The 20031-nt window shown below is 50.7% G+C and overlaps 1 protein-coding gene across 1 annotated transcript; it reads left to right on the forward strand.

Moving 5' to 3' along the window:
* Nucleotides 1-1033: 1033 nt before the first annotated feature.
* Nucleotides 1034-18241, forward strand: FOSL2 (FOS like 2, AP-1 transcription factor subunit). The gene is made up of 4 exons (XM_037405717.1): nt 1034-1804; nt 7876-8130; nt 11789-11896; nt 13404-18241. Exons 1-4 carry the CDS (start codon nt 1706-1708, stop codon nt 13911-13913), a joined length of 972 nt encoding a protein of 323 aa, XP_037261614.1. The 5' UTR covers nt 1034-1705; the 3' UTR covers nt 13914-18241.
* Nucleotides 18242-20031: the final 1790 nt, after the last annotated feature.

Genomic DNA, 20031 nt, shown 5'->3' on the forward strand with positions numbered 1-20031 from the left:
CTCTGTCTGCTTCTGCCACCTTCCAGCCTGTGCCGGGCAGTGACCTGGCAGTGCCACAGCCACCTGCGGAGGGCTGTTACGGTCCTTGCCCCGTGAGTTTCTACTGCAGGAAAGCCCGGGGCTGCTGCCTGCCGTGCCTGTGACATACTCTGCTTTGGAGGCCTGGAGTGGCTCTGCAGCCAGATCCTAGGAGGACAGAGGAATCTACTTTAAGACTGAAAACGGGTATAGAAAGGGAAGTAAACAATAAAAATAAGGGGGGGAGAGGAATACAAACAAAATAAAAATAACAAAAATTAAAACCAGAAGAAAAATAAACAGAAAAACCGAAAGTTTTTTTTAAAAAAGAAAAATTTAAAAAAATAAAGAAAAATAATAAAAAGACAAATAATTAAAAAATAAATAAAAAATAACAATAGGATAAATACAAATAAAACAAAATAATAAGTAAAATAGAAATAATATAAATAGGTCAACACTGCTGTAAAACCGGCTCTAACACTCGGTGTATGGATGCCGGGGAGAAGCGGACCTGGCGCTGGGGTTCTGCTGGTGCCAGGCGCCCGGCCGCAGGGAGGAGTGCTGGGCAGCCCCCCCGTCCCGAATCCCCTCCGAGCCCCCCGCGGCGGTGACAGCGACATTTGCGCCCCGTTCCCCCAAAAGCGCCGGCCGCCCTGTCAGCGGTGTGCCTGCCCCTTTAAATCGCGGCGGCCGGGCCAGGGAATCCCTCTCGCAGCGCGTCATCCGCGGCAAGGAAACCCGCGCTCGCGTCGTGCGACGCAAATGACCATTTTTGGCAACGTGCGACAGCGGACGGGACCAAGTGGGGCGGGGGGAGGTGGGGCCTGACGGGAACACGACGCCGCGCCGCCCCCGCCGCTCAGCCCGCCCCGCCCGGACCCGCGCCGAGCGCGGTCCGGGCGGGGCGGGCTGAGCGGCGGGGGCGGCGCGGCGGGCGCGGCGGGGGCGGGGCCCATCCCCGTCTCCCCGTGTCCCCCCCCCGCGACGGTGGCAGGTGGGAGGCTCCGCGCTGGCAAGGTGGGGCCGGTGCGCCGCGGGTTTGACGTGTGCGAGTGCACATGGTGCGGCGGCGGGCGGATAATAAGCGAGTGGGGCCGGGGCGATGCCATTGCTCTGAGTCACCGCGGGTGCGCGGAGCTCCCGCTCGCCCTACCGAGGAGCCGCGGGGCGTACGGCCCGCTTGAGTCACCCGGCACCGGGAAAAGGGGCGGCCGGTGGCGGGGTGTGTGTGTGTGGGGGGGGGGGGGGAGCCGCTCCGCCTGCAGCCCCTGGGGCCGCTCCGCCGGCGGGGCGAGTCGCGCCGGGCAGCGCGGAGAGAGGACATCGGGGCGCGCTGCCCACCGCTCTGCTCCCGCGGCGCCGCCGAGCCTCCCGCCCCGTCCCGTCGGCGCTTCGCCGCTGCCTCAGCCTCCTCTATTATTGTTCTTATTATTTTATTTTTTTTCTCTCTTCACCACCCTTTTTTTTAAGCCTTTTTCACCCTTCTCCCTCCCCTCCAAAGCCTTTTTTTTTTTTTTCCCCCTTTTTAAATTTTTTTTCCCCCCTTTCCCGCGGCGAGCCTTGGGAGGCGAGAGGCAAGCGCCGAAGAGGTCGGGAGGGAGAAGGGGGCGGGGAGACGGCGAGGGAGCGGCGGGTGTCGGTGCGGGAAGGCGGGGACGCGGCTCCCCCGGCCCGACCTCGGACCATGTACCAGGACTATCCCGGGAACTTCGACACCTCCTCCAGAGGCAGCAGCGGCTCCCCGGGACACCCCGAGACCTACTCCACCGGCGCAGCCCAGCAGGTAGGGCCGGGCGCTGCCCCTCTCCCCGTCCCTCCGGGGCCGCTGCGAGCGCTCCCGGCGCAGGAGTTCACCGCCACGCCCGGGGAGCGGCGCTGCCTCCGCGGCGAAGGCGCGGGCGCCCGGCGGAGAGGCGCCGTCCGCGGGGGCGCAGGCGGTGCCGGGGCGCGGGCAGCCGGCAGCCGCCCGTCTCGTCCCTTTTCGTCCCGTCCCGGCGCCCCCGCCGCTTTCCTCCCCTCCCTGCCCGCCCCGCCGCGGGGCGAGAGCCGCGACCCTGCCGGGCGGGACGCGCGGCGGAGCTCCCCTCCGCTCGGGGCCGGGGGTGCCGGGCCGGGGCCGGCGGTGCCGCGGGAGGCAGCGGCCTGCCCCGAGCGGGGACGCGCGGTGAGGAGGCGCCCGGCGGGCCGTCCCGGCCACCACGGGTGGAGCGGCGCCCGCGGGTGCCGGTGGGGAGCCCCCGCCCGGTGCCCGGGGACCCGCCGCAGCGGCGGGCCGGGGCCAGCTCGGAAATCAAAGTGCTCCTGCAGGCGACTCCTCTCCGGGGCCGGTAACGCGAATACACGGCGCATCGCACTCTTCCTCCTTCCTGCTTTTGTTCTCGCCGGGAGCTGCTCTGGCCCCCTGTTTGCCGGCCCTGCCCGAGCGATCGGGCTCTGCCCGGGGCTCGCCGGTGGGTCTGGCCGCCTTCCCCGGGACTTCGGGAGGTGCCGCCCGAGTTACTTCCAAGGCGCGACAGCAGCCGCCGTCACGCGCGCAGGGGACGGCTTGACGCGGGCTCTGCCCGAAGCGCTCTGCCCGCTTCTCGCCCGTGTCCCCCTGACCCCCTCCCTAAACCCGGGCTCCGCGGCCGTGACACTGGCTCTGCCCTTCCCACGGGGGAGAGCCGAGGCCCGGCGGCGCGCCGCTCCGCTCCGCTCGGCCCGCTGCTCCTCCGCGCCCCCGCGGCCGGTGGCTCCTGCCCGGGCGGGAGTTTCCAGGGGCGCCCCCCGCGCCCCCCACGCTCCCGCTGCCGGGCGGCGCTGGAAGAATGGCAGATATTTCCTGTGGAAGCGGCGTGAATTCGCGGACCGAAAAGCCTGGTCGGGTGGCTTGGGGTTTTTTTTTGGGTGTGTGGCTTTCTTTTCTTTTATTGTATCATTTTCCTGAGACAACATCTCAGAACGGCTTATATGCCTACATCGACTAACTCCACCACTTCTGGGGAAGGCATTACACAATCGGGCCAGTTATACAAACCTGGGTTATTTCATAACTTGTTTACATCAGCTGGCCCAGCCTCACTTTTTTTTTTTTTCCGCTTTTTCAGAGTTGGGCTCCCCCCCCCCCCCGCCCCCCCCTTCCTCACAATATTATTATTTCTTGTGTGGCCCGTACGAGCGAACTGGCAGGGTGAGCGCATTGCTGTCTTCGCATCGAGAAGTCATAGGATCATTTAAAAAAAAAAAAAAAAAAAAAAAAAAAAAAGGAAAGAAAAAAAAGTCCAATCTTAAACTTTGCCAACCGTACCAGCCCGTGACATTCCTCACATTAAAGAAGTTTTACCAGAAATGACTCGCTGCCGCTCCCCGCCTGCTCCAAACGCATCTCGCTGGTGCCCTCTGCGGGCTGCGGACCGAGGCTTCCAGGGATTTCGCTCGGCCCCGGCTCGTTCCCGGTTTACAGTAAACGCCGGGACAAGGTGGGGGAGCGGGGAGGGGGGCTGAGAGGCTGGGAACGCCCCGCAAGCTGCACATCCTTCGCTCTCCCTTTGCTGCCCCGGCGCAGCAGCTGCGCTGGGTTCAAGCACTTGCTGCGGGAGGTGGTGAAACTGCTGCGGCCGCAGCCTGGGGGCTGCCCGGGACCGACCCCTGTTTTGGGGTTTTCCCCTTTCTGTTTTCGGGGACTGTACATCTTCCCCGGGCAGCCGGCGTGCGTGGTGTTTGATACGGGGGCCAGAGCCCAGTTTCTAGGGTTACTATCTGAAACGGGGCTTTGCGCAGGACACCGGCTTAGCGAGAACATAAATGTTTTCTTTAAGAATCCGGGAGATTTCTCAAGGCCTTTTGCGTTGTCTTTCCCTTGATCCTTACAGATGTTGTAGATTAGGATCAAATGTAAGCGTTGCCTTTACCCTAGCAGTCAGGCTGTTCTGCCGATTCTGGTCTAGAGAGATCTGCAGAATTTTATCGCTACAGAAAACATGCTTTGTAGAAATTTTTTCTTTAGTGTGTTGGGTTTTTTTTTTTTCCCAAAGCAAGAAAAGATGCATCAGTCACATGTTTAAATGGAAACTGTGTCTCTGAGCCAAAACTTTGATGCTTTTTAATTATTTTTCCCATACAACACAGCACTGGAACATTTTTCTTTTGAGTTGCGTGTCATGCTATTTTCCTAATCACTGACTTGCCATGTGGTAAACATAGACTTTAATGGGAAGAGTTTGTGTACTCTTTCAGACTGGTCGACTTTCCCCTCAGATACCCCAGCACTGTGTGCAGTTTTCCTTCGAGGAGATGTTCAACATGGGACAGCCATCAGGGGCCATGTATTTATTATAGGATACATCCTATACACCCTATATTTGATACCTGAGTAGTTGTTACTGGATGGTTTTTTGGTGGTTTTGTTGTTGGGTTTGTTTTTTCTCGTGGCCATTGGACTAGTTTTTGCTGCTGCTCAGCACATGCAGTTACGGGTGTAAGTGAAGGTCCAGAGGGGAGCAGAGACACGATGGGGTGCGGTATAGAAACTCCTTGTTAAGATGAAGGGAACCACAGAGCAGAACCCTGAAATGTTTCCATGCTGCCCGTGCTCCTATGTTGTGACCTGCTAACGTGGCCTGTCCCTGCCTGTGACAGGACTCGCTGGGGAACTCTCTCGACCATGGGTCAGGGGAGGCCCCCATCCAACCCCATATCTTTAAGGCAGAGCAGAGACTGACCTCAGTTCTTGGCACTCTTAATGACAGGACTCTTTCTGTTCGCTGTTTAGTTGTTGCTTTTTTTTAATGATACCCTCATCTGTGTGTTGCTTGGGTCAGGAAGAGAGTGGTGGCTTTGTGGTTGAGTGCGTGCTGCGTGAGCAGCCCTGCAATCTGGCTATCGCCCCGTCTTTTCTGTAGCACAGTGAATTCTTTGTAGATAAGAAAACCCAAGAACTGGCAGGGAGACGCCTCCAGGAGCCTCTCCCGGGTCAAGAGAGGAGAGCTGTGGGTGTCCTGGGCGAGGAAATGGCAGGAGGGAGTCTGGAAAGCGCAGAAATGGGGAGGTGGGTGAGGGCAGCCGGTGCTGCCGGGCTGGCAAGGGGATCGAGGCTCTCTGAGGGGAGGAGGAGGACAACAAAGCTGGAGCTGCAGTTTGAGGAAAGGTCTGGAGCTCTGCTGTGAGGAGGCCGGTGCTCAAAGGGGCTGTGCAGGGGAGGTGGCAGGGAATTCGGGTCCTGTCACCAGAACCAGCAGTGTCCCAAGGGTCAGAGCGGATGGTCACTGGGTAGAGTGGGAGCTAGCAGCATTTTGGCATGGCAAAACTGATCCAGTGCAGTGTCCTAGCAGGTAAGGCGAGGTATGTGGGGAAAGCCTGACCGGTCAGGAAGCGATGCTTTGTAAACCCCAGTGGTAGCCTGAGCCTCCCGTATCTGAAGGCTCAGCCTGTTACAGCAGCATGCATGTCCCTTAATTAGTTATCTGGGAAAAATACTGCCTTTGGAAAATACAGAATAAGGGTTGGAGGGATTTTTTTTAAAAATTTTTTAAGGATGTTTTGAGGGATTAGAAAGGAAGCTGGTGACAGAGATGGAGCATGGCACAGGCAGGGACTGCAGTGCAGCCAGTCTCTTCCCTTGGGTCTGCAAGCAAACCAGCACCGTGGAGCTGCCGAGGGATGTGGCTGAACTGAGCAGATCCCTTTTGCTGTCCAGGAGACAGCGTTAGAGAAGGGTCCTAGGCTGAATACAGGAGTGATTGCAAGCGGAATAGTCACATTATCAATAACTTGGAGCCTGATCTTTGTGTCAAGACACTTATATCTCATGTGGCTGATTTGGTGGTGGATCTGACTCTCCCGACCTCCGATGGGAATTTTTAGCAGGTCATTGGGTGTTGGAGGCTGCAGCGACCTGGAACTGCAGCAAAGGGTCATTTGCTCTGGAATGCAAGAGGTGTCTTCTCATAGCAAAGCACCAAAGGATCTGTGAAGGTTTTGCAGCCATAGCTTTCTAGTGTCCCTGCAATGGCGACAGGACTCTCTCTTCTCTGCGTTTTGGGTACAGGAGGGATGGTGGCGCAGGTAGATAAAAGTCATGGCAGAAACCACTTGTGGAGCTGGAAGCAGAACTTGTGTCCCTTGACTTGAGCAGTTGCGGTTCAACTAGTCTCACACTTCCTCCCTTCTGCAAGGTTAAGGTCCTTTGTGTTTATGGCTGTGGAGGCATCAAGGTATCCTCTCCTGTGCCATGTGGTCACAGCCTACACTGGGCAGAGCAAAGAAGGGCGTTTGTGCCTGTAAATTCCCCTGTAGTGTCATCAGTTTGTAGCTCTGGATCTCTGTAGTTAATTGGGAGAGGTCACAAAGATGGCATGCACTCTGAGCTGTAGGTATGCTGAGGCTCGGTTGGGCTCGAGCTCCAGGTGAATCTTTGAGGTGCTGGTGGGGCTTTTGCCAAGGTCTTAGTGCCAGTGTCACCCTGTCTGTGTAATTCCCCCACCTGCTTAACTTGATTCACGGTCCTTCCCCCTCTCATCCTTTCTTGCTAGGTTTTGAGCTGTCCAGAGCTGTAAGATGGCATTTGTTAGTATTAAGACTGGATCTCCTGGTCTCCAGGCCTTGGCAGCTGGACTTTCTTATGGCTAATACTGGCCTGTAGTTATCAGAATGTGAAATGCTATTTGCAGTAGCCTTGGTTTAACAAAGCTCTTAAAGTGCTTGACTAGGCACACCCTGAAAAGGAAATCTGTGTTGAAGGCCCTTATCTGGGACGCTTACCTGAGCTGAGGTCAGGCTGATGCAAGGGCTCTCGCTTCTCTGCGAAGCTAGTTTGTTGACCCAAGAACACGCACGTTTTTCACAGGATCATTTCAAGGCTTACAAATGGGTGGTAGTGACAGCTGCTGGTCCTACAAGCCCTGTCCCTTGCCTGCGATGGCTGGAGAATGGCTGGTATGTCTGTCTGTAAAACTGAGTCAAACCATTGAAAGCCTCCCGAAGGAGCTCCGCATAGACAAAAGCATTCTTTCTCCCCTACTTCTCCCTCCGGGGACAAGCGATTGTTTTCCTTGCAGTTTAGTGCCAGCATATTATCCAGATGGATTTACCTCTCTGTCTGAAACAAGGTGTACATGTATTTTGGAGGAGATCATTACCTGCTGCCTTGGTTTTACTGCTGCCTTGTTTTGTCTAGACAGTGCAGAGAGCTGCAGGGAACTTGTCCGATCTGAATCCTAAGACTTATTTTATAGGCTGCTATTAAAATACATATCCTCGCACGTAACCATCCCAGGGCCGGCTTTCTCGCCCTGTGTGTGTGACGAGCACAGAACCACCGAACGAGAAGCAAGCTGCTATTCTTGCTGTACCAAACCCGGTGCGGACCCAGCCCGAATTTCAGGGGAATCCTTTGGCAGAAGGCGGCTTTGCTCTGCTTGGTAACAGCATTTCAGAGCTGAAGTTTCTCTTCCTTTTCTTTGGACTGGCAGAGAAGTGTTTTTCTAGAAACTCCTTAATTCCCCTTTCGCTCCATGCCGGAAGGCGCGGTGGGCATGGGTGGGAGGTGGCTGCGGTGGGGACGCTGCCCGAGAGGAGTGGCTGGCGTAGGGGATGCTGGGGGTGTGTGGGGGGATGAGGAAGGGGGCTGGGAGAGGGTAGGGCTGCTCTGGGGCCTGAGCCCAGCACCTTCCTTGGGGGTCTGTGCCAGGCAGGGGCAGCCCGGGTTGCTGCAGAGGCGCCAGCAGCTGGTGCCTTTGCTTCAGGTGCTGCTTTGATCCTCGCTGGTGCCACTCCTGAGGGCCTAGCTGCTTCCTGAGTAGCCGCTTATGTTCTGCTTTCATTGATGGTTTCTTCTCTTCTCTCTCTCTCCCTTTTCTGCCCTGCCTTTCCTCCTAGAAATTTCGAGTAGATATGCCAGGATCAGGCAGTGCTTTTATCCCTACGATCAACGCCATCACAACCAGCCAAGACCTGCAGTGGATGGTCCAGCCTACCGTCATCACCTCCATGTCAAGCCCTTACTCTCGTTCGCACCCCTACAGCCACCCGCTGCCCCCGCTGTCTTCCGTGGCTGGACACACGGCCCTTCAGCGCCCTGGGGTCATCAAAACCATCGGGACCACAGTGGGCCGGAGACGAAGAGATGAGCAGGTAACCATGGTGGGGAGAGCATCTGGGGGTGCCTCAAAGAGGTGTACAGAGACATTCCCCCGCCCCGCCGCCCTCTCTCGGGATCCCCTGGCCCCACGGGGGAACGCTGAGGGCTGTCCCCTGCACTGTACAGGTGCTGGGATTTCTCAGGCTGACGTAGGGTGTGAGCTGGAGGGTGATTTTATTGCTGCTTTCTCATCGTATGGCAAGATTTACCCAATCTCCATCAAACGTTTCGCACTGCTGGGCCGCGTTGCGGCTCAGTTTCAAAAGCAGGTGCAACTCTGAAGTCGAGCCCTGGGTTTCAATTTGAGTGTTTCTGCCACTCCAGGCAGAAGGAAACCTCTGAGCCAGCAGAGGTTCTTTTACGTAGGTGCTTTACGAATTTGACACCAAACTACATCAACTGCTGGTTTATGTCTGCTCTGCAGCAGCTAGCGCTGCTCCAGTCTCATTTTTGGGGGATACCACCAGTACCAGACAGCGTCGTGCAGGGAGGAACAGCTTCCCCAGAGCACCTCGACTCTAGTAGCAAGATCCTTCTGGATATCCAGGGTCTAAATCCACCTTTCCGCAACAAACATGCAATCGCTTGATCTCCTTACAGCGGGGAGGTGGGGGTAAGCAGAAATGTTTCTACTCCCAGCCCACTGGCATTTTCACAGCTGGGATGGGTTAGCTTGTGCTACTACTGCCCTGTGCTTAGCCTCCTGATGGGACTATCGAGCCAGGACCCTGGATCTTGTGCTGGGACAGGGTGGCAGACTAGATGCAGGCAATTTGTCCTCTGGAAATCTTTACAGCCCTGTGAATTCTTCTTAGTAGAAAACAGCCTTTTCCAGGGCTGTCCGGTGAACAGCTATCCACAGTGCTAGGCTAATTTTTTAATTTTTTTTTAAAAAAATCTGAATAATCTAGATCTCCCCAAACTGTTCCCAAGCAGCGGTTGTGTGAGTTGCTGCAAAGCGGTGTAATGAGACGCCCTGCGAACCCTCAGTACCCAAGCCCACGCTATTGCATGAGGTCTGTTTCTAATAAGGCTCACCAGCCCTACTTTTACTTCCACGTCATCTGTTTTGATTCACAGTCTGATTATTTTATGTGGGGTCGCTGTCTGGTTTAGACCTAAGAGGCAGGGAAGGGGTTAAAGTCACTTGCCCAGAGTGAGCCGCATCTCTGTGTAGGGAGCTGGTATGGGTGCACTGAGGACCCGTTTTTTGGGAGGAAGGATGGAGCAGCCGTGGTGGTTCCGGTATGTGCCAGCCCTTTCCACCAGCCGGAGCTACCTCCTGGTTCCCTTCGTGCAGGGCTGGTGTCCAAAGCCAGGGAAGCTCTCATGAGAACTGGGGGAATAATTAGCAACAACTAATTTGTTTGACAAATGCTGCCTCTGTGTTCACAAATTGGCCGTGAAGAGATCACCATATTCTCCACTTTATTTGTTGTTCAGAGTTATTTGCTGAAGGATGCCTGCCAAGCAATTCCTGGCCTGTGGCTTGTTTGCAAGCCGTTCATTGTGGGTCATTCAAAGCCAAGTCCTTTTGATTAGACGTGTGCTAAGGCAGTACCCGGGCGCTTTACCGTGGCTCTTTGGCTCAGGTTTCTGCTGCTGGTGCTTTGAACACCACATCGGAGTGCCTTTTTGGAAAACGTTGTGTAACGCTTTATGAAAAGACCCTGTTTTGATGAACATTACTGCCAGCGAATGCACGTATTGGGCTTGGACAAGCTACAGATAACACGTACAGCAGGGGCATGAAGAGTGCCAAATGCAACCACTTTCAAACAAATCCAGCAACTGCTGACAGAATATTCCTTTTTAGACCCATTGTAAGTTAAGCACGTCCAGATTAGGGGCTTCAGCCCCACCTATGAGATTTTTGCAAAGCATAGCCTCAGAGGCAAATAATTTTAAAATGGCTGAAGGCCCTGGGAGGAAAAATTTCAGTCCCAACATACTTTATTGAGGTTTGTGCTTCTAAAGCATGAAAGGGCTCTTAAACTCTACACAGATGCCCCGGGTCAGCCCAGAACCTGTGTGCGTGCTTAACACTTTGCTGTACTGCAGACTCTTGAGTGCAATGCATTTTCACCCCGCATATATACAGGCTGGGAAGGGAGCAGGCAGAGCTGCAGCAGGGAGAGCAATGCCTGTGGGAGTCCTTTGTCGGGGGAACTTGCCAGACCCCCGCTGGCTGCTGCCCAGCAGGGTAGAGGTACCCCCCCACCCTGAGATGGAGTGCTGTGATCTGTTGACGGAAAAGAAAAGCTTTCAGGCCCCAAACCTGTGTCCTGAAGTCCTAGAAGTGCTTGTTGTCATTCAGTGTGCATCTGGGCGCTTGTGCTGCGTGCAGGTGAAATCGCAGGCGTGGACCAGATCCTGAATAAAAAAAGCAGAACTGAGCGAGGTGAATGCACAGAGGCTGAAGTAAACCCCCTGAAATGGCAAAGATCGAAATTAAGGAAATAAAGCAAACCAAAACAAACCAGAATGAGGTTAGAGTAAAACTAACGCTAAAAAGAAAAGACAGTGAAAGGGGGAATGTCTCATCTGCGATTTTGACAGCCTCCAAAGGCATTAAAACTGAAAGCTTTTATGAAAAGGTTTTTCTTTATATTTGCTGCTGGCGCTACGTGAGATCTGACACGTGCTTTTCAGGGTGCTTGTTTCACTTTTGTTTGCAGTCCCCGGGCCAACAGCACACACCAGCCCGGTGAGCTCCAGTGCAGGGCACGAGGTGGGTCTGCAGCGGAGGGGGATGCACAGCTGACCCTCTGTGTGCTTTGAGTCCCCGTGGCAGCGCCAGCTCCTGCACGCCGTGTGCCGTAGCTGTGAGCCCGGCCGCGCTGGCCCTCTTCACGCTCTGCTGTACCGAATCCCCCGCCTTGGCAGTGGTGCAAGCCTATCTGCCGCTGCTGGCATTTCTAAAACCTCGTCTCAAACCCCAAAATCTAGGCCTGGCTTGTCCAGATCTTGTGGGCTCCTACTTGCTTCCTCTGGTTTCGCAAGTGTGTCGCTTGATGGCTTTCTATGGAATTGCTCCTGATTTACATCAGTGAGGATGTCAGCTGGCCTCAGGAAGCCCTTGATATCACTGGAGCCTTGCCTGCTGATGCAAGAAGCACAGTGTGTTATCTTGCCGAGTGCTCAAAAATCTGAGGTCAGATTTTTTGGGTGGTATAAATCATTGTTGCTTCATGGACTTTATGGGAGCTCTGATGATTTTCCTGTCTCCCCTTCCACCCCATCGCCGACCTTCAAGCTAACAACTATTTTTGTGTGGGAAGCAGCAGATATTTTCTTTCAAGAAAGAGGCACTTACAACATCATGCTCTGGTTTTGCTTAATGTACCACCCAAGTTGTGAAACAATCAGAGAGCATCTTTTATCTGTTTGGCCTTGGTGCAGATTCACTGTCCTCTTACACAATCTTCCCCCTTGCTCCCTGCTCCATCTTCTCCTCACCCTTCTACTAAGACCTGGTGCAGGCAGAGATACTGTGTGCTTTCATCTTCTGCTGACATCAGTGAAGAGGGGGAGTGCTCAGCATCCTGCTGGATCAGGCCTTTTTCCTTTGCCTTGTGGTTAAATCCTCACGAACTTCAAGGAATGCCTTGCTCAGATCTGATTGTGGGTTTTCTTGGCACTTGCCCACAGCTGTCGCCTGAGGAAGAAGAGAAGCGAAGGATCCGGAGAGAGAGGAACAAGCTGGCAGCTGCTAAGTGTCGTAACAGGCGTCGAGAGCTAACAGAGAAACTCCAGGCGGTATGTGCTTTGCATACATTTCTCCTTCCTTGTCACCCACCCTTTGGACCAGCTTGAAGGGCATTGCTCTCCCTCCGCTAGTATGTTTGGGGAAGATGCTACAAAATACACGCTGCCTCCCCCTTCTGAGGTCACTCTATGGCATTGCTCCTATATCAGTGGTGGTCAGGGCTCAGGCCCAGAGTTCAGGAGCCTAAATTCCCAGTGCTGACCGCCCAAAATGTCCTAGGAGCTCTCTTCCCTTCTAACCTCCCAACTAGCGTGAGTCTCCCTGCCTCTGGTCTCCCTCCATAAGTGGAAATAAAGATGCTGTGTGCCTCAAAGGCAGGTTTTGAAGACAAAAGCACTGAAGATGATAGGATCATCTGAAAGCAGCAGAAAATGAGGCAGATGTTTTGGCTACCTATCAAAGCTACATCCTTTAGCCTAACCTTTCTTTGGTGGGGGTAACTGATTTCCTGCACAAAGGAAGCACCACAGAGACGTGTAGTCTGGTCCCACAGGGGGAATAACTAGTTAAGCTGGAGAAGGTAGGGATGAGCACAAGAACGGTGAGGCCAGGGACTGACTGAAGTGGAGTCAAGGATGGGATGTGTTGAAAGAGGCTGGAGGGAAGACTCCAGCTCTCCTGCTTAAGAACTAGCTTGGGGCGGGTTTTATTTGATGATCTTATTAAGCAGTGCAACAGCAGCAGTGAAAGCACACCAGTGAAACGTGCTGCTGACTCAAATTTGGGAGGTCTTCTCAGTGTAGGGGGGGCAGAACATCCTATAGGAAGAATTTAAGGATTGTCATGACTAAAGTAATAGGAGTGAGAGGAGTGCAAAGTGGGAGGTCGTATCCTGAAGGACTGAGAGCGAGTTCTTTGGAACGGTGAGCTCCTCATACAGGAAGGTACTAATTGCTCGCAGATTGACTGTGAGCCATCAGTGTGATGTGACCATGGGAAAGAACGTATTAATCCTGGGGTGTGTCAAGGGACTACCCAGTGGAGATGAAAGTGTTACACCTTTGTGCCGGAGTCAGGCAAGTGTCAGACCTAATCTGGAATATTCACTGCAGAAAGAATACAGAAATAACGGAAACAGTTTAGAGATTGCTGTACATGGCCTCCATCTAGGTGAAAAGAATATGACTTACCTAAGACAAAAAACAATGGGAGGAGATCTGAGTGTGCTCTGCCAGGGTGTCTGTCAGGCAGACAGCAAGAGAGAAGGGTGAAGTCATAGGCCAGGACAGAGTGATAGAAGCTGGCCATGAGAAAATTAAGGCAAGCTCATGAGAAGACTATTTATAACCCCTAGATCAGGGGAGTTTGGGAATAGCCTACTGGTAGGCACATGAAACACAAGATGCTCAGCTGGCAATGACCTGGTGCCTGCTTGGCTCATGAAGAGTCTGGGGTGTATCTGCCCATGCCAGATGGGAACTGGACTTGATGGCCATGTTCCAGGTGAGGAGCAGTTCCAGAGCCTATGATATTTACTTATTCCACTTCTGTCTGCAGGAAACTGAAGTGCTGGAAGAGGAGAAGTCAGTGCTGCAAAAGGAGATCGCTGAGCTCCAGAAGGAGAAGGAGAAGCTGGAGTTTATGCTCGTGGCTCATAGCCCTGTGTGCAAAATCAGCCCTGAGGAACGTCGGAGCCCACCATCCAGCAGTCTCCAGAGTGTTCGGACTGGAGCAAGCGGAGCGGTGGTGGTGAAGCAGGAGCCTGTGGAGGAAGAGATCCCATCTTCCTCTTTGGTCCTTGACAAAGGCCAGAGGTCTGTCATTAAGCCCATCAGCATTGCTGGAGGTTTTTATGGGGAGGAGGCACTCAACACTCCCATCGTGGTGACCTCAACACCAGCCATCACTCCTGGCTCTTCCAACTTGGTGTTCACCTACCCCAATGTGTTGGATCAGGAGTCTCCTCTCTCCCCGTCCGAGTCCTGCTCCAAAGCTCACCGGAGGAGCAGCAGCAGTGGTGACCAGTCCTCGGATTCCTTGAACTCTCCCACCTTGCTGGCATTGTAATTCCCCTGCGGCCCCCCATTTTGCCAGTGTGTTACATCCCCCCCAGTACCATGGGGGGAGCCCCCCTCCATGGGATTAGAGACAGGCATGGGATCGTTCAAGCACAAGGGCAGCAAGAACAAGGATGGGGAAGTGCTGCAGCTCCAGGAAGGAGAGTGAGGACCAACACCAGCTCCCTGGAGGCAAGAAACGGCAAGGGTGGGACTGACGCACCAGGACTGTTTGGAGAGGGTGATGTCCCTTCTGTAGCAACTGCCTATGGAAACCTCTTCACGGCCGTAGTGGACTTGGGGAGCACCCCTGGCCAGGACTAAAGGCGAGCTGCAGGCGGTTGCTAGTCGTCCCTTCCCTTTATGAATTGATCTGATCAGTTGTGCTCTGTGCTTAGATCATTCTGGTTAGTTGATCTTGCAACTTCTCTCTTTCCCTCTTTCTCTCGTTCTCTCTCTCTCTGCGCTTATCATTTCCAATGTTGTCGATCCCATGACATTTCATCCAGTTGCTCTGAACTTTAAAGGCTTGTTAGGATCTTTCCTTTTGGGACAGGCTGTGGGAAACACAGGGTTGCCCAGGCAGGAGAGGGGTGGCTGGAAGGTCTGGGAGAGGAGGGGACCAAGAGGAGCCCGAGGACTCAGCAGCAAAGACAGAGCCTGTAACTCTGGCCTGGGGCACAGAGATGGTGAACAGAGACAGCAGGAGGCTCATGTAGAAGCCTTTCTTTTTTAAAATGAAGATACATTTATCCCCTTGGACTCCTCAAAAAACAAGTTAGCATCTCAGGGCCAAAGTAGCATCAGAAAAGCTGCTGGGCTGGCACTTACCAGTGTCTTTGGGCAGGGTTTTATCCCAGTTTGGTGGATATCAAATCTACTGCTTGTTGTTTTCTTTTCCTGGGCTGCCTGCTGTCTAGGGAGTATTGCATCTTCCTCCCCATCAGGGCTCCTGACTCAGAAGCCGATCTCTTCCTGTTAGTAAATCCTCCCCTCCCCTTGGCCATATTTGCAGAACATGCTACCGAAAAAGAGGTGGCACCACATGCCTATAAATCTAGGATGGAGACTGTCAGTGGATAAGAGGGTGAAACTAGCTGGCTGTATTCTTGCTGACTTTTCCATTGTTGGGAAAGCAAGCAGCACGCATCTACCAGTTGATACGAGGGGGTGTTGTTTGCTCAGAGATTCCCAGTTTCCAAGGTTGGGGAGAAGGCAGTGGTCCAGCCTTCCAGCACAGGCCACAAGGCACTCCTGACCAAGCAGGAATGGCGTGGTTGAAGTGATGACCTGTTTGAACTAGAGCAGAACTTCTGATAACCTCTGGTTATGAATGACAAATTGACAGCAGAGGAAAAATTGATTACCATTATTTGCACCTTGGTCTTTGGCCTCTGTAGGTTTTTTAGGGTTTGTAATTTTTGCGTTGTAATTGATCTGATTTTTTGGGGGTTGATTGGCCTGAAGACAAAAAAAAAACCAAATCAGAGGGCTTTTCTCCTAGCCCTGGGTCCTTGTCTTCTCCAACCTGTGGGCTTGACTGCTACTACTAAGTGCTCACAGAGGGCACAAGCTCTCCAGCACTGATGTTCACTACTGAAAACAGCAATCTGTGTAATATGTTCCCACTTGGAGTCAAGCTCAATTCCTGTTGATGTCAAGGCACTGACAAACCATGACCACGTGCACACTAGGATTGCCAGGCTTGCCAGCTAAGCCATTAGGGGATGTCTCTTTGGTCCTGCCTGTCGAAGCTGTGGTGGCAGCTATTTATTTTGGTGTGAGATTTTCTTGTTCTTATATATATATATATGTATTATTTTTTTTAATCAACTGAAACCAGGGTATTTCTTGGTCAGGCTGGACCTGGAGGAATGCAATATGCAATTATAGGGCCAGTCTCATGAAATGCTAAATTACTGCAGTCCCCACCAACTCCACTGGGAATTAAGGGGCTTCAGTCTTGTGGATCCAGACTTTTACTCAGCAGGGCTGGCTTCCCTCAAACCCTGGCCACTGCCTATTCCTTGAATCATTTCAAAGGGACATGACTTTGGCTCTGAAGGCAGACTTTGCTTTTTTATTATTACTGTTATTTTTAAACCCAGATATTTACCAAACCTGCCAGAAATAGACATGAGTGATCTTTTTGTTTCATAAAGCTGATTGTGATTCAGGCTTTTTCTGTATTGCTTAAACACTTCCATCATTACACCAGTGCTAGAGATTTCAAATTGAGCTTACACAATAAGTAAAATGATAAAGGAGTTCTCTTGTCCCTATATGAACATCAAAACTTCCTTTTTAATAAAGTAGACCTTAAAATTCCTGTAGTTAGCACAGAGGATCCTGTTTTCATAGGGGTTTATGTAGATGATATCACTTTAGGTGAAACTGCTGTTTCTCTGTCTCCATTTTCCCAGATGCTTGTTTGGACCAGCCTGGATTTGAAATCTAAAATCTAAAAAATCTGTTCAATAAAATATGTCTGCATGTCATTGCCACCCATTTTTGAGCAGATAGTGGCATTGACAAGTGGTCAGTCCTAAAGTGATACAGCTACTTTGGAGGCTAGCTGACCAGGATCGCTGTCTCCTGGGAGATCAGGACCATTGCTACTAGGGCTTTCAGGGAGTCAGGTGCCTCCTCAAACCCAAGTTAGCCTAACTTCTAGTGGAACAACAAAAATCTGCTGTTACTTTTGCTCACTGAATCATTGCCAAAAGGAGCCGCAGCTGGCCCTTGCCGCACTGCCTGCTACTTTGTCATTGACCTTCTCAGAGACAGGACAGGACGGTCCCCTTTCCTGTCCTGTCATAACAGATGGGATCCATGTAAAACTGCCCAGAAAAGAGTTATTTTTATTTTCTATACTATCTGGAAAAAAACCCAAATACTTTGTGCGTGCCTGTTTTGTCCCTCAGATCTCTCAGAGGACGTCTGTGTTGGGATCACTGGCCTCCTGCCTTCTGTATTTTGTGGATCAGCCTTACTTTTGTTTAGTTTCTGGCAGACAGGTACAACTTGAGCTCTGCTGCTGTTTTGGTCTGGCCCTGCTTTCTTTTCAGGTTTACTGGTGTGCTTTTTGGGAATTGACTGTCTTCCCCATCCCCAAAGTGGTATTTTCCATGAGTACCTTTTCTGCCAATTCCTAAATGTAGTGTCTCCATGTTCTGCATGTAATGGGGATGTGGGAATTGTTATAACTAGTGTCTGACCGAGAGTTGTTGAGTCAGTAGAAAAAAGCCCAGGGAATTTCAGGTGGTGTTGGGTCAGCCCACTAGTGACTGGCCCAGTTAAGCTTCTAATAACATCTTAAATTAATCAATGCCAAACTGGGAGGAGCAGTAGCAGCTGCATTGAAGGAAACATTCAGCTTCCAGGTGATGTTTGCTGTTCTAGTTTTTCCCTAGTTCCTCCTTCCCCCTTCCCAGTTGCGGCATTGCCTTCATCCATTCCTTTTTTGTAGGTGTGGAGACTGGGTAAGTCTCAAACTGCTTGTGGTGTGATGGGATTTGGGACCAACATGTTGGGGACAGTAGCTCTCTGTTGTGTTTTTATAATTATTATTTAAATGATCTATTTAGTTCATCTGAACCTTTAATTTTGCTGCTTACTGTATGTAGGATCCACCTGGCCTTCGTCCTAAATGAAAAGAAAAAACAAAAACCTAAGACACCCCCCTCTTCCCTGGTATCTTATTATTTATTGGCAGGCAGCCGTCTTGTGCCTGCTCTAGCAGATCTGCCTGCCATTAATTTAACATCCTCCCAACTCACCTTCCTGGTGTTTGGTTGTTGCTTTTTTTTTTTTTTTTTTTCCTTTCTTGTTGGGGTTGGTTTTTTTTTTTTTTATCCTAAAACAGACTTCTGAAATGTAAGAAATCTTATTATTGTGACACTTGCAAGTTCATTAGGAAGGCCAAGTCAAACATTTTAAGAGGTGGGGGGAACAATCTATATTTTATTATTTATTTATCATGTTTACATCTTTTTTTCTGTTCAAGACTTGGATATAATAAAGAAAGCATTAAAAGTACTCCAAACTTCTTTTTTTAGGCTAGTAATTTTTTTCCTATTCTTTAAAGAAAACATTCTGGGTTTTGTTGTTGTCTGTATAAAATGTAAAAAGAGATATGTTTCTAAAGATGCATTATCATTCCTCAGTGAACAGTAGGTGGAGTTCAGGACAAATCTCAGAATACAAGATAATAATAAAATCCCATCCTGTTTTACTTAATTGTTCCCCTTCTATTCTGTATGATTAAAGGGTTATTCCACTTTCTTGTTTGTGGTTACTTGATATTAAAACCATATTAAAATGTGTAGAAAATAGGTATCCAGTTGTTTTTGCTCAGTGAGAGGATAAACTGTTGTATATATCTTGATATACTGTGTAGTTCAAAGTAACATCAATAAGGGATAGTGCATCTTTATTAGAGCGATAAGTTACTAGTGTCACTGAAGTCTACTTTAAGATCCTCAGAAACAGAAGGGGCCTGATTTTGATTCCACTGTCCTGGGGGCAAATTGAAAGCATTGGCAGCATATTTGGCGTCTCCAAAATGGGTGTCAGAGGTGGAGTCAGTCATTATCAGGCGACAATGAGGATTATTGAAGGTTTGGGGGCACCATTATCTTTTATATTTTTTTTTTTCCCTCAAAAGTTTTAGATCGTAATCTTTCTCTTTTTCTGTTCTTTTTTTTTCTTTTTTTTTTTTTTTTTTTTTGTTTTTTATTTGCGGTGAAATAGTTTCTGCCAAGGAGGTTCTTAAAGGTGACTGCTGAATTGGGACCCTTCTTTGCTCATCGTAATCTTGATATCGTTCTTGCAGTCCTGGAGATTCTCAGCTCTGAGGTGTTCTATCTGGTGTTGTCTTTTTTCTGTTCTTGTTATTTTTCTGAATTACAGGCCTACAGTATTTGCACTAAAACAAAAAGCTTGTTAGAGAAAGCTTGCTGCTATGAAAGAAAGAACATATTAAAATGGTTTTGCTTTTACAATTTTAACTGAGTAGCATTTTGTAGAATAAAATCAATCTAGACTGAAAAGAAAAAATGACGTCTTTTTTCCTCTGCACCTTCCCCCATCGTACTCCTTTCTTTTCCTCCCGTTCCTCAGTGGTGTGACATTCCCCCCCTTCTCCTTTGGTGCTCAGTTGTAATGATTGGCTGTATTGTTGACTATGCTGCTGAGAGTTATGACACTTGTAAATCTTGTTTTAATGACATTGTGGACACTCTTTTGTACAGCAAGAGCTAACTGGAGTTCTTCTCTCTCTGTTAATTGAAGTCATTAAAAAGCTCCCTTTGCCATGAACAATTAAAAGCGCGCATGTTCCTTCAATGTGAACAAATGGGTACAGCATTGCCAGGTGCCTGGTTGTAGCACATTTCAGGGCGTTTTTAATTAGAGCAGCTGCAATCCAGACAGCTGTTAGCTGCAACAATGGTAAATGGGGCAGAGGCTAGCAGAGCAGACCACCTGGGCTAAAAGGCAAATAATGCATTAATCCTTTCATCTTGGCTTCGAAAAGGAAAGTGATAGAGCTAGAAAATACATGCTGAGGTGACTTTATTTTTTTTTTTACTTTTTTCTTTTTTTTTTTTTCCCCTGTTCCCCCTAATCCACTTCCTCAGCCAGAAGGACTCAAAGCTTCTGCTCTGAAAACGGGGGATGGAGAGCATGGTTGCTTCACTGGCAGTAAGAAAGAGGTTAAGATGGGATTCCATTGTTCATCTCAGAAAAGCTGCAGTCCCTGGTGTGGAAGGAACACAGATACCCTACTTTAGGAAAGGAGGATGTCATATCCAGATTAAAAAAGAAACGGTGGTGGGGAGATGTTAGGTGAGTCACGGCTAGCCAAGTTGGTGCCAGTCCAAGCTGCTCCTTACTCATGGGTTTCCTTAGGAGTAATGTCTGCTTTGGCTTCCTGCTGGCCCCTGACCCCTGTTCTTTTTTTTCTTTTTTTAATCCTACCCTCCCCCCTTTTTTTTATTTTTTCAACCCGTGTGCTCTCATAGTGCCATGGGGAAGGAGGTGAGAGATGTCAAAGTAAGCTCTGTGGCTGCTGTATGAAAAGATTTGTGAAGTCATGGGCAATGCTGAAGGTATCAGTCACCAGAATA

The sequence above is a fragment of the Falco rusticolus genome, chromosome 12 (genome assembly GCF_015220075.1).
Source record: "Falco rusticolus isolate bFalRus1 chromosome 12, bFalRus1.pri, whole genome shotgun sequence".
Lineage (NCBI taxonomy): Eukaryota > Metazoa > Chordata > Aves > Falconiformes > Falconidae > Falco > Falco rusticolus.